Genomic DNA, 14,643 nt, shown 5'->3' with positions numbered 1-14,643 from the left:
CCAGAAAGTAATCGAGGCATTTCCCATGGGAGAAACTTCGAATATCAATGCAGAAGAATGTGAGAAAGTGTACATGAGTCTGAAAAAAATAAACGATAATTATTATGGTGCTAAATATAAACGGCATAGTACGTCATCTTCTACTGGCCTAACCTATGAGCAGTGTGCTGGAATTACTTCTACTGATTTTTTAAAAGAATTTGGCTCTGGTAGAAAATTATTGGATTGGTTTCGAAAGCGTTAAAATGGAGCCTATTGTCCACAATATCTTTCGTTGTAGAAGTCTGCCATTAATTCATCATCTTTCAAGGTTAAAAGTTAACTATGCAACGTACCGTAGTAATATTCGATTACAAGACGGTGAGACTGTTCTGCACGTACCTGTGATGGCAGAGAAGGTTTTGGAGTACCTTAATCCACTACCTGGGCAAACGTTCATTGACATGACCTTCGGTGCTGGAGGTATTTCTAAGTGTATTCTTGAAGCATCGTCCGATATTAAGATATTAACTTTGGATCGTGATCCCATGGCGTATTCACTTTCATGCAATTTAGCACTCAAGTATCCAGGACGCATAATTTCAATGCTAGGAAAATTTAGCGAGTTACCAAGACTTCTTCAGGAAAACAAAATACCCCAGAGATCCGTAGATGGTATTATATTTGATCTTGGGTGTTCCTCAATGCAGTTGGATCAGGCTGAAAGAGGTTTTTCTCTCAGTAAAGATGGTCCTCTTGATATGAGAATGGATGGAGAACGTTTCCCTGACCAGCCAACTGCTGCAGATGTGTTGGCCCACGTCGATGAAAATGATCTATTCAGAATACTAAGGATATACGGTGAAGAGAAGAGAGCGAGAAAAATTTCTCGTGCTGTGATAGAATCTAGATATACTTTTAGAAAATTACGAAGAACATTTGAGTTAAAAGAATTAGTTGCTGCTGTTAGTGAAAATGAGAATAGGTTAGACAAACTTCAAAGGAGTGCTCATTCTGCTACAAAGACATTTCAAGCTCTCAGAATATTTGTTAACAATGAACTGAATGAATTGAATTATGCTTTGATTTTGTCGCACATGTTTCTGAAAGTTGGAGGCAAAATACTTACTCTTACATTTCATTCATTGGAAGATCGAATCACAAAACGCCATTTTGTAGGGAATGTAATCGAAAATTCTCTTGATCCAATACCCCTTCAGTATACTAATCATTCATTAATTCATGATAAACATTTTATTGATAATATTTTGGATTCGAAGTGGAAATTGGTCAATAAGCATGTTATAGTTCCAGATGAAGAAGAAGTGGAAATAAATCCTCGTAGTCGGTCAGCCAAACTAAGAGTTGCTGTAAAGTTAAAGTAATGTATTTCATTTTGCTGTGTTCTCCATGTGTGGATAATTAAATTTATAAAAACAAGAGCCTTCTGTTTATTATCAAGAAAAAATTTGCCTAAATTTATGATCTTCGCACTTCATTTCATGTTTCTAATATTTTTATCAAGTGTCAGGAGCTGTAAGTTGTTGAATATTTATCATGTTTTACCTGTTTCCCTGAGTAGCAATGACATTTAGTGTATACAAAACTTATTGTGGAGTATAGGTTTCCATGATGAACCTGTCATGAAATTTTAATTTGTGAAAAAAATATTTTTATTTATTTGTCCATAGATTTGTAGTTTGACTTGCTAATGTCTGTAATAGCAGACAATGCAAAAGTTATCAGAATTGTGTGACAAGTAAAGGAGGTTACAGAAAAAAGCAGTATTTCATACAGAAACTTTAATATTGTTTGTAAAGACTGATTTATTTTTTTCATTCTACATCTCAGGTGGGTCTTACATTTTTAAGATTTAGGCCTATGAGTGGTGTTACATGTCACCTTAAAGTTCTGATGAGTCTTTGCCAAGTTCTAGTATAGTGACAGGTGTAGATGTCCCTGGTCAAATACTGTAAACAATAACAAAATTTTTGTGTTCTTACATCATCAGTACTCATACATTGAATTGGCAATATACACTCTAACAAGTGGGATAACCAGTTGCATCATATGGAGCATTGCACATCAGTTGTACGATACGTTTCTGTATTTTAAAAATGGCATCAAATTGGGAAGAGGAGCCCCATAACAGAATGCTGAAAATAACAAGAATAAAATTCTCCATAATAATACATCCATATTTACATATGATTTTTGCTCATACTGAGGAAGTCTGCTGAGCTTAATGCCAAGTTTTCATATGTTACAGTTTTATTCTTGGTAACTCCTCGGAACTGCCCGCTAGAAATTTGTGGAAGACTTTTACCCTCTAGATCAATTGATATTGAGGCAAGGACTTTATTCTTGTTTGTGAAGGAAATGAGGTCATTTCAAGGTTCAGTTTAATTAAGTTATTTTGACACAATTCATGCACTTTTAGTTACACACGGTCCTAAGAGACAAGCTGTTAAAGCTGACACAATAATGTGTCATTTTGCATTAAGTACTGTCTTGAGTCAAGGTAGAGAACTAAAGAGTACCTGGCAAGTCATTGATGAAATGTAAAAATAGAACCCTGAGGTACCCCAATCATCACCTCTTTACTGAGAGATTCAATTTTAACACCATTTTTATGTGGAGCAATATCTTGGCACCTTGCACTCAATTAGGATTTAATCCACTTACGGTATACCATGAAGTCCCAGTTTGGATAAAAGTAGCTGGTACTTAACAAGACCAAAAGCCTTGGAGAAATCAAACAATAAACTTAATGCCTGTAGAGTATTTGAGTCCCCATATCATAGGTGCCTGTAAATATAAATCTGGATTTACTGAATCTATCTTGTGAGGGAGACAATCGGGATGAAAGATTCAAGGTATGAAACCAGTCAGTCGAAGAAGACCTAATAAGTATTTTACATATCTGGCTCAACAAAGATGTTGGTCAATATAGATTCATATTATGTTTGTTGCCTTTGTAAACAGGAACAGCATTGGCAGTTTTAAGTGCAAACCCCTAAGTCTTAAACAAGACAATGATAAGTTTGATCCTTGATTACAATTACTGACCTTTTTATGGCTGCCAGGGATGCTGTCTTAACCATAGCTATTTTTATTGGGAAATTTATTAATACTATTGGTCAATTCCAATTCAGGGCAAGAAAACCAATACAGTGATTTTCAGGAGCTTGCGGTTAGAGGGTAGTAGCCTGAATTTACTAGATATGAGGGAATCTGATGAAACAAGTAAAAATGATTTAGATTGGATGCTAGCTTTTAGTACTGAAGTATTATTTTCCCCCCATAGTACTGTAATTGGAACTTTTATTGTCGTTATTTATGGGTAATTTTTGATTCTTTAATGACTTTCCAGTTTTCTTTTGATAAATTGTTTGCATTTTCAACTCTATTGTTTTTAAAAGATTTCTTTGTAAATTGTTGAATATATGGTATATTACTCATTTTTGGATACAGATGGCAGTAGCATAATGCCGAGCTAAAATCACGAGCTTATTCAGATCAACTTCGATTTTGGTAAGCCAATGTTCATTAAAACATTGTAACCACCACGTCAAACTACTCCTCCTATCTCACTACTATAATTCCTAAATTTCTCACATTTTGGCAAAATGGGTATATTGATATCTAGTCAGATGGATTTAGGTTTAAATATTCTCAATGAATGTGGATATCACACGTATCTGAGAAAATTATTTCTATAGTTTTGTTGCTGTGGGCCTTTGTAATAATTTAATGCCGCTAGAAAATTTTTTTATTCATTTAATTTTATTGCTCAATAAGGAAGATCTGAGTTCGCAGATGTTAATATTTCAACAGAAAAGCATAGTTCAAATTACCTTGAACTTGATCAACTTGCTATTCATTAAGACACCTGTATGAAACATCAAGTAAAACTGTACTACTCAATTTATACTATAGGGAAATTTATTCAAATATAACCTTTAGTATAATATTATGGGGATCAGCTGCTATTTCTCAAACCAATGTTGAAATGCAAAAGAAAGCCATCAGAATAATAACTAGGAAACCTCATGATGCACCATCAAGGCCTAGTTTCCATGAATTAAATTTGCTACCACTCCTATGCATCTATATTATGTTTTTAATTCTGTTTATATAAAATAACATTGGCAACTATTCTCTTAACTCTGCTTATCATCATCATTACACTAGAGGAAGGCACAACATCCATTGTGGGAATATAAGAACTAAAGCATTTAAATTTGAACCCAATGAACTGGGCATCAGATTATATAACAAACTACCCAAAAGTATAAAGGATACTAAGGGAACTGCTGCATTCAAGCAAAAATTAAAAAGGTATCTACAACGCAATATGTTCTATTCGGTTGATGAATATCTAAGCAATATTTCCAACCAATAAGTTCATACTCTTAGTTTATAGCAATGGTCATGGTCCGATTCATGTTGGTGATCAATGATTTTTCTGAATTGATATTGCATATGTATGTTACAGCCAATGCTCATGGGTTTGTGCCAAATATTATGTAACTGTGAGCACCATTTCCTTTTTTTTTGTATCTTAATTGAGCCAGTGTCTTTGCTCATTTTTGATGTGCCTTTTATCATGTACATACATCACCCACCTGGTATTTTTGTATTGTGATCTCTGGGCAAATAAAAATTAATAATAATAATGGAAATTCGTTGAGCAACTAGTTGCTTTAGAGAAACAAGTTTTAAAGTGGACCCTAAAATCATTAGATGCCTATAAACCATCCTATCAAGCTAAGGATTGTGGTGTTATGCATTGAGCCAGTGGACAGTTCAGCTGTTTTCCTAGCTCTTTTAAGCCAGGGTAAAAGAAAGCTGGGTATGACTCATCAATAGAGAATAAAATAAGGAAACTTTAGTCTCGAATTTCAAATGTAAAGATGTGGTATAGAGAGTATTTTTTAGAATTTAAAGGAAGTTTTGTTAAGTCAGATTTTGAGGCTTTTGGACTACCAACTGGTGTAAATCCTAAGCTAAGAAGTAGAAATGCTATTATTGATGTCCCTTATCAGCAGCTTATAAGTTGTTTGATATACCTGCTTGCATATAGTTTAGTGCCCTTACATTCCTTATATTTTTTTAATCAGCTCTCTCAAGTAGCTAAATGTATTGCATATATCTATTTATCATTTGCACCTTATGTACCAGATTTCACCGCCAAAAAAGAGGTTGTGCATCTTACACAAGTTCAAAGCCTTCCATTATCTCTTTGCCCTTCTCAGAAGTCTTCAAGGTCGATTTATCAACTCCTCCTGAGCCGTTAAGTATTGCAGAAGATTAAGGAGGAGAGTGTCTTGTTTGAATGACTGCAATTCAAGGGTTCATTAGGCACACTAACAAGTTCTCTAGCACCTTATGTATGCTTCACAAGTACTTCCATGGTTTTTTGGCAAATACATGGACAAATTTCAAAGATGAAATCCCTGACAGAACATAAACATATAGCAGCCTTGCGATCGCCGCACTTCATCTCGTAGGAATTATAAATTTGCAGAATTTAACCTAGTAGCCATGCTGACATAAGGTCTTTATTGAATTTTTTTCGCCTTGCCTTAGGAGTACAGCAGCTACAGAGGAAGTACTACAGCTAAAATGCTCATGCAAACTTGTAATGACAATCTACTGCAACATTACAAGACAATATTTCACCAATCACTATGGAACAAATGCTTCCAAAATACTGTGATCCTAAAGGACATCTTTAATTATGTGTACTTTGAAATGAAAACATGTAGAGATTAAAAATTAATAATAATTATCTAGCAGGTATGAAATATACCGACTCATATCAGATGTTTCAATCTAGATAAAATTATTTTTTAATCAAGAGTTGTTTTTTCTTAAATAAATATTTTTCATCAAGGTATGACAAGCAGTAATTTTATTATAACCATTTCTAAAAATGTATGTATACATTTTTGGTTCTTGTATGGCATATCTTAACATTATAAAATAATGAGATGAAATGATAAAAAATAAAATAGTGCACCTCCATTTAAATCGAGTAATATTTACCTCTAAATCATTAAAATTGAAATATATAAATTATAATGAAAAGAGCAATTTTGTGCTCAAGATAATCATTGCAGAGCTTTGGTTTGATAATAATGAGTTCACAAATGAAGTAAAAAGGTCCTTAGAATGTAACTTTGATTAATGATGAAGCAGTCATTCATTTTGAGTGGCACAAAACCATCTGTCCAGTGCAATAAAGTGTTCAAAAGTTATTACTGGTGTCCCTACTATTTCCATGAAGCTAACTATGTAGTTGAAAAATATGAATAATTTTTATAATCATTCCAAGCAATACCATTTAGACAATGATGACTTATATGATGTAAAATGTTTTCTTCACCTTCGAGGGAGCCAGCTGCACTTGCTGCATGCTCTGGCAACCAAGAGAGATGCTGTTGTAAGTTCATCGCTCGGGTCATCTAGTTACTATGATATTTAGAAGCTAAGGTACAGTGTTGGTAGTGTCCATCAGGTCCTGTGCTGGTGATGAGTCATGGATGCATGGGTAATATCCAACAAATCAATTCTATCAGTTATATCCGGAGAAATTGAAAAGCAATGAGTACATATGACAGCACCTCACTCAGCAACCAATCACGCAGCAAATGTCTCACTTGAAGGCGGAGAAAAAGTTCAACCATGTGAATTAAGCTGACTCCTTCCACTACGCACAGTAGCATCACTACTGTGTACTGGGAAATTCAAGGTCAGATACTTTATTGACAGACCTCATGTAATTAGAAATAATATATAAACTTTGTTTACAGTTATGAAAAATATTGAGAAAGTTGCCTCATTTCTTCATGGCTACAGTCACATTCTCATTTATAAGGTGATGGCTCCAATTAATATCTTCCAGTCATGATAGGTTTTGAAAAATTCCTTTAAAGTTCTGTAAATTGAATTGTTTTTACAACTTATCTCAAATATATACATCAAATGATTCTGGTTTCATTGTTCGTTCATTCCTGGTTCACTCTTAGTTATGCACAAGTCATTGTCCACAGAAAGTCATTCTCCAGGGTTGTCAGACAATAGGAGAACAAACCTTCTTACTTCTCATAGGAATGCTTGTGAAGTTTGTAGATTTTAATTATTGCAAGTTTGCCACAGAGATTGAGTTCAAGGGACTACATAGGGAGGAGTTTGTTCAGAATTAAGTTCTCAGAATAAGTGTACATATTTGGACCACAATACGTTGTTAGAATTTCTATGAGATACTCTCAGTTTGATGAACTGGGATCTGCACAGGATTCAATAGTTATTAGAGGAGATGAATGAAATCTGAGGTAGGTAGGTGAAAATTTTGGAATAGTTAGGATTTTTAAGGGAATGAGGGAAGGGTAGAGAGGAACACGGCCTTGGCATTAGCCTACTCTTAACAAAAGGTAACAAGGGGTCTATAATTTAACATACCATCCGATGCATGGCATACTCTAATTGAAGTGCTCTGCATATACCCACCAATAATAGGAATCAGGGTACCACTGAAAAATCCTACCATCACAGGGATTTGAACCTGGGCCCTCTCGTGGAATTGGCCAACATTAGCCATTGCACTAACCAGATCCCACTGGAACAGAAGATCCTATACATTGGCCATCTGATTCATACCTGTGAGCCACAATATTCATGCCCTCTCGAATGTCAAACTATTATTAATGGCAGCTTAGTGATTGGCAGAGGTTTTGAGTGGACACAGATTGACCATCACTATCTTTCTTAGCTCCACTTGTCTCACAAAACACATTCTAAACTGTTCTTCAAATCTGCATACTTTCTACCTCCCTTTATTCCATCCAACATGCCTATCCTTTTCCTCCCTAACCCTACCTGCCTAACATTCTCCTCTCTGCCGAGTCTTCAAAATTCCATGACTATATAAAATGAAAATCCATCTGCCATGCCTGCCTACTTCAGATTTCTCCAAACAATCCTCCCCTACCATGCTTCCCCCACCTCTTCATTTGTTTTCCTTTCCATTCTTTTCCATAACTGCATCTCAAAAGACCCCAATCCATCCCTGTTGTCTTGCTTCAATGAAAATGTTTCCATGCCACTCAAAGCCACACTCCATATCAAAGTTTGAAAGACTTCCCTTAACAAATTTACTCAATATCCCTGTCATCAATTCCCTCCCACTCGCAAAGGATTTTTTGCCTGATCCCATTCTTTGTTTTATGTTCCTAATACTTTGACCATGTTAGTCCTGAACACTTCCAAGATAGGTAAACTGCTCTAGCCTTTTAGCCCTCCTATTTGAACATTTGACTAAAATTTCTTGAGAATCTCATAACCTTTGTTTTGTTACAAAGATTCTTATTCCTAATCTATTATACTAATTTCCTAATCCACTCAACATTGCTTTTAGCACCTTGGGTGACTGCCAAACTAAAGTTTGATCATCTTCAAACCCAACTAATTAAATGAATAACCATTCAACTTCCATTCCTATCTTCAGTTCTTCCCATGCCTCTTTTATTATTTTCTCCTCATATTTTTGAAAAGCAAAGGTCTTAATGAGTACCCATGTCTCACTCCCCTGCCTAACACTCCCCACCCTGGTTCTATATCCACTACATGACCCTAAGCAGTTTGAGATATGTAGAGGTTGTGGATAAGTCATCTTATCCCTCCAATTAACTTAATGTCCGTTCTTTTAGTGACCTAATTACTGCATTGGCCTCAGGCCTACTTCTCCCCTTCATCAACTGAAACTGGCCATCTCCCAAAGAATCATTTTCCCTTCAAGGAATTGCATCTTGCCAATCTATCCCATTTTATGCAAAGTATAATCATTAATTTCACCCAGTTTACTCAGTCGCATTCCTATTCCAAATCTACAGAACAGAAAAATAGATCCTGATTGAATTCTATTGGTGAACTCATTACTGCTAAGGTATCATGCACACCTCTCCCCTTCCTGAACTCAAACTGATTATACCTAAGTCATAATTTGCCTACCTCTTCATCCTCATATCAATGATCCTATGTACTACTACAGCTCAATGCAAGATCAAACATATTGATCATTATCCTCACACCTCTTTCCTCCTTTGGGATGGAAATAGAACTATTCCAATGAAATCCTCTACCCAAATTCGTCTCACATTAATGTTATGAATGAGCCCATAAAAACTCTCCTTTCCATGTTTTCCAAAACCTTTAAGTAGTTATCTAACCCTATCTTAGTAGATTTCAATTCCCGGTATGCCCATTCTATCTTGCTTTTAAATATGCCTTGGCCTAAGCTACTGCCATCTAAGTCATATTTTCTATTTCTAAACTTGTTATCACAACTTCAACACAAGGAGCACCTATGTATTACTTCTGCAGTTTTAATCAAGTTTCTTTCGACCTATTAATTTCCTGCCTCAGTTTTTGTAAATCTCTTTGTTTTTTCTTGCTTCCATTTCCTCCTCGTCTATCTTCCTAATCATCTTGTCTGTAATCCTTAGTTTTCTTCTTTTCCTCTTAACTGTCCCTTAAGTGTTGTGGGCTTCAATGTCACCTTTTTGAGTTTCCACTCTTTCTTCTATTGTACCCCTATTTTATTTTTCTCCCTATCATCGCTCATAATTTTGTATACGGTCTCATGTTATTTCTTACTTTTCATCCTAATTAATGCCACTAAATTCCCTTTATTCGTCCGTCTTCCGATTTTTATTCTTGAACCTCACATTACGCCTCATAAGTGGTTAATGACATTCTGAAACCAATCTGCTCCTGGCAAACTGTGCAAATTGATTCAGCTGTCCTTAATCAGTGCCTAATCATAATAAAGTGATTCTGATCTTTTTCTGTGTCCTGGGAATTGTCCATAAACAGCTACATCTATTGTGGGGGTCACATCAAGAGCCCATTATGATTAAAGCCCATTTCCTGCAGAACTATATTACTTCTTCCCTGTGGTAATTCCTTTCCTACAACATAGTACCCTACCTCACTCTCATCTTCCCCTTCTCCACACTGCATTCCAAGTTAAAAAATTCCACATTTATGATAGTTTTTGTGGACGAGGTCCAAAAAACGGTTTCACTAGAAGATTACTTTGTTAAAGTAACGATTTACAAGTCCACGAGAACATTCATTCTGACGCCACGGCAAAGTGACACAGATGAATAACGAAATATTTCGTTTTTGGCGCATTATCTACACTAATTTGAATGATTGTGTTCATTAAAAATGTACCACAAACAAAAACTTCCGAGGCTAACCCTAACCCCCGGCCGTAAATTTTTCTTCAAATTCTATCAATATTACAGTGATCATATGAAACCACTACTGTATCATCAAACTATGGCTGTAATATGATATCATTTTATTTGCTTTGATACCAAAGCAAATAAAATGATTTGAAAATAAATAAAGGTAATTTTTGTTTTATTCATAATCTCGGTTTAATTTTGGCTCATTGTCTGACCAATCATTAATAGTTGTGTTATATTTACGAGGTTGTGAGATATATTTGTAGAGTGTAGTTATAGATTTCTTATGTAGTAAAACAAGAAAGCTGATTTACATCTAGCTCCTGCATTTTTGCTCCGCATAATTTTTGGGGATTAGGATTTGATTTGGTGGCTAGAATTATAATTTTACTCTTCCCTTTGCCACGGCCTACTAATTTTTCACTTTCTGTTACTCTTATGCCCTTAAACCATGAAATTACCGTTATTAAACCTGGCAATTGAAATAAAATGAAAATGCAGTAGTTATGCAAGTTATTGTCTAATGCAAGCATTACGTCAGTCTTAGCATGTACTATTATGATTGACTAGATACATAGAATTTTATAGTGAAGGTGAATAGAAATTCCAGGATTTCACAATTCTAAGTATTACACCTTGAAGAAACTAAATGGAAACGTTAAGTCCTGGTTAATAGCTGGTAGAGTATCATTGGAAGATGTAACTGAAATTCTTTCTTCGTTAGCTTCTGTTCTCCGTCTATCGTTTCATTTTATACAAATCACTGCTAGCCGCCTTGGAAAGATTGTGGATTAATTTAAAGAACAAAGTTTTCAAAACAACATGACAACTTGAGTTTTATAAGTTTTCCAATATAAAATTGACATATCTGTTAAAGTTTAATTTAGCTGTAAAAAATGTAACATCAACTTCGACTATGAACTGTTGTATCTGACCGTACAAGCAGAAACAGCGCAATCTATAACAGCGGCAAATACGGACAACTAAGACAGCTCCCTCAACCATTGAGTTCCTCTTTTTGCTCAACAGATGCCACTATAGCACCAAAACGGAAGCTTTATTTGCGAATGAGCCTATTCCGTGAGGGCTGTGCGAGTATTTCGTCAGTGTAAACATGGCGGAGAAGGCGAATAAACCACCGCCGATCATGGGGACAAAACCTGTGCCTATGAAGTTATTTGCGACTTGGGAAGTTGACAGGACTCCACCAAACTGCATTCCAAGGTAATGTGCAGCCTTATATTCTAAATTTGTGTCCTTTTGGTGCTCACTGAATTGAGTTTGTTATTGTCTCATCAAAAACCTGGAGTCTATTGTTTATTTTTGACCTTGCTGTCACTAGGTTTATTTAATTTGACAAGGAATATTCGATTAAATTGCTCGAACGTTTGAAAAGTATTTTCAGAGAAATTATTTTCTGGATATTTAATGCTTTGCGGCTGCCGAAGTGTCAAACTTCAAGATCCAGTTGTTGTTGGGCGTTGTTTGAGAGAATGAACCATAGTGTTTGTTTCTTTTGGGCTGTAGTATTCAATATTGGTGGTATGGACTATATTTCAGTTTCATCTTCCCTTGTGGGGAACATGAAAATTCATCACTAACAATAAACTCATAAACACTTCGGGTATACGATTTTAGTTGTTAGAATTATTAAGGACTGTTGCATGGTATAACGTTTCGATATGAGGACAAAGTCGGCATGTAACTACTATTACTTCAGGTGAATTACGTTTCTTACCGTTTGTAATGTGACAACGTGAATGACGGTGTGAATGACCGCTACGGATGTACTCCGTCGATGTAAGGGTGTAAGTGACGATCCCGGACCATTCATAGCGATTGTCGTTTTTCTTGCCGCCTTGATTGCCTGGCCTTTGGTATTGAAAGAAAAGTCTTGTTATGTCTGTATGTCAACGTGCGGGCAGTGTGTGTCACGAGTGTCTGGAGGCGATGGACGGACTGGCTACTATCCAGCTCTATCTATGATCTGCCGCGCCCCAAGCAGAAAACACCGGTGAAGCTAGGTCAATGTTTACTTTTCGTCGAGCATCCATAGATGAAGCGTGCTGGAAATTCAATTGTTGAATAAAATCTTAGTCGAAGTATTTGTGTGCCGAATGTAATGTGAATTGATGGCGTTAAATAGCTGATTTCGTTGGATATAATGATTTGAGACTTGATAAAATTCTTAAAATACTTTTATTGCGTGAGAGTAAGACGGGGATAGAAAGGACAGTTTTTAGCGACTTAAGAAATTGACTAGGTTAACTCTCTCCCAAGGTCGCTTTAAAAATATTTTTGTTGAACATAAGTCTGCTTGATTGGAATTAAACAAATAATGATTAGGGGAAGTAAATTCTTCTCCTGTTTTTCTTCAATTTTTCACGCATTTCCACGCTTGCTGTTGATTCTTTACAATTAGATCGGTATCTTAACTACAGATGTACTTCGAATAATGGGATTGAGAAGAAATCGACAGGTGTTGGTCATCATGAACTGGTTGAACAGAAATGCATCTGAATTTTTGTTCTTGAGTACGTAAACTTTTTTCATGGTGTGGAATAAAATAATCTTTTGGGTATTTTTGCCCGAGTCAAGTTGTGCCATGTAGTGTGTACTTCGCATGTTATAATGGTAAATTATAATGCACCATTTTAGTGCTTAGTAAATGTTTCTTTTTGTATCACAGTCTGTTTCGAAATTGCCAGAAAAATCACTGTGAAATTCATATCACTTCCTCATTGACGACCATTCAAATGTAAAGATTCACCTTGAATTAATGCGCCTGGTTGAAAAATAGACCATCCCTGTCCCACCGTGTTTTGCTTTACGCCCTTATTCTTGTTTACTTTCTGCTTAGGAAAGTTTATGTTGCTTTCTTTCTGTTTGGAAGAGCAAATTTTCTTCACTGGAGTGGAATTAGCTCGACACGACAACAAGTAATTTATCCAGTTCATTTGCTGAAGAATTCTGTCCTGCGTTGATCGCATTCGTCATCGTCGTCTTAGTTATTATTTCAACACAATGTAAATAACAACGTGCGTGCGTGTGCGCTCGCTTCGAAAGAAAGTTCAGAACCAAAATTTCCTGAAAGTGAATTTCCATGAAAAATGTGGATTTTGTCTTCATTTGAAAATCTGAATATTCAATGTACGTATGGAGGGTCCTGTGCTAATGGTGTATTAGATTTTACAATAAAAAATTAATATTTACCTATAGGAAACTCCTGACTAATATCTTGTTTTTGCCGACAAAAAATGCTGCTATTGAAATTTATGGATTTGATTCTTTGGGAAATCAAGCACATTAAATTTGCTTATTTCTTTTGATCACGTCAATTTTCTCACAAGCTTAGAACGACTCGCCTAAAAATATCCATCTTATCAATTGAAATAAGCGTGTACATTTGTCATTTAAATGTGCTCCTCATTTTGGAATAAGGGGTGTTTGTCTGCAGCCATACTCTCTGTCAATTGAAATTCTTGGTGATGGTTATCTTCTTACCAGAATCCCCCCATCGCATTCATCAATTTCATTCCCGGTGTTTTAGCTTGGGGGAACAAATTTGCCAACAGCAAACAGCACTGGCCTAGGCATTAGGAATTCATTAATAGTTAAACAGGGTTATGAAGTGAGTCGTTCAGAGTTATATATACATGCATGGAATCTACTTTTTAGGCTGAAAATGAAACGGGTATACAAAATAACGTGTGTAGAAGTGCTTGTAAGAGTTGTTGAAGAGAGAAGCCAATGGAGGACACGTACTTAAAGAATAGGGAAATTTATTGGACATATTCTGAGGCGCGATAATTTACTGAAGATCACAGTTGACGGAAACGTGGAGCAAGAGAAAGGAATTCAAGGATGAAATACGAGAAGTAGCTAATGGAAAATGTCTGTGCCGAGCGATGATATGAGGGGATGAAGAGATTGGCAAATTGGAATAGGATTGTTTGGAGTGGAGAGCTGTCGCAAAGCAATCCTCGGATTGATGGTGACAAATTTGTGAACTGTAGTGTGTCTTGACATTGGCAATTAAAACTGAATTTATGAAATAAAGATATGATAAACGCGAGCACCCAGCGCATGAATTCTCCGATTAACTGCTGGTCAGTCAATAACAACACGAATCGCCGTATTCATCAGACATAAAACTTGCATTATCTCGTTTTGGTTTGAAGATTGATGTTTTACATTTGCGCGAATTACTTCAACAGGACGTTATCATTCGATAGTCTTCAGTTTTGTTATTTTCACTACGTGCATTCCATCATGTGGTGTGTGATGTTTATTTCCTGAACTTTGGCTTCGTATTACATGAAAAAATAGATGCATTGTAAAATGTACGGTTAATCTTGCACGAACGTAAAATATCACTTTAATTAATATTTCTGATGCTACGTAT

At 35.8% G+C, this 14,643-nt stretch overlaps 2 protein-coding genes across 2 annotated transcripts in view; both read left to right on the top strand.

Moving 5' to 3' along the window:
• Nucleotides 1-133: 133 nt before the first annotated feature.
• LOC139686211 (probable methyltransferase-like protein 15 homolog) lies at nucleotides 134-1,418 on the top strand. The gene has a single exon (XM_071583374.1). It carries the CDS (start codon nucleotides 246-248, stop codon nucleotides 1,362-1,364), a length of 1,119 nt encoding a protein of 372 aa, XP_071439475.1. The 5' UTR covers nucleotides 134-245; the 3' UTR covers nucleotides 1,365-1,418.
• Nucleotides 1,419-11,352: 9,934 nt separating this feature from the next.
• Nucleotides 11,353-14,643, top strand: part of KrT95D (phosphofurin acidic cluster sorting protein KrT95D) — a 406,149-nt gene continuing 402,858 nt past the window's right edge. The window contains exon 1 of the mRNA XM_071583373.1: nucleotides 11,353-11,462. Within this exon, the coding sequence (XP_071439474.1) occupies nucleotides 11,353-11,462 (110 nt within the window). The remainder of the gene's footprint in view (nucleotides 11,463-14,643) is intronic.

The sequence above is a fragment of the Hetaerina americana genome, unplaced genomic scaffold (assembly GCF_022747635.1).
Source record: "Hetaerina americana unplaced genomic scaffold, ioHetAmer1.1.p SCAF_133, whole genome shotgun sequence".
Taxonomy (NCBI): domain Eukaryota; kingdom Metazoa; phylum Arthropoda; class Insecta; order Odonata; family Calopterygidae; genus Hetaerina; species Hetaerina americana.
The sequence above is the reverse complement of the archived record's forward strand: the minus strand, read 5'-3'. Positions and strand labels throughout refer to the sequence as shown.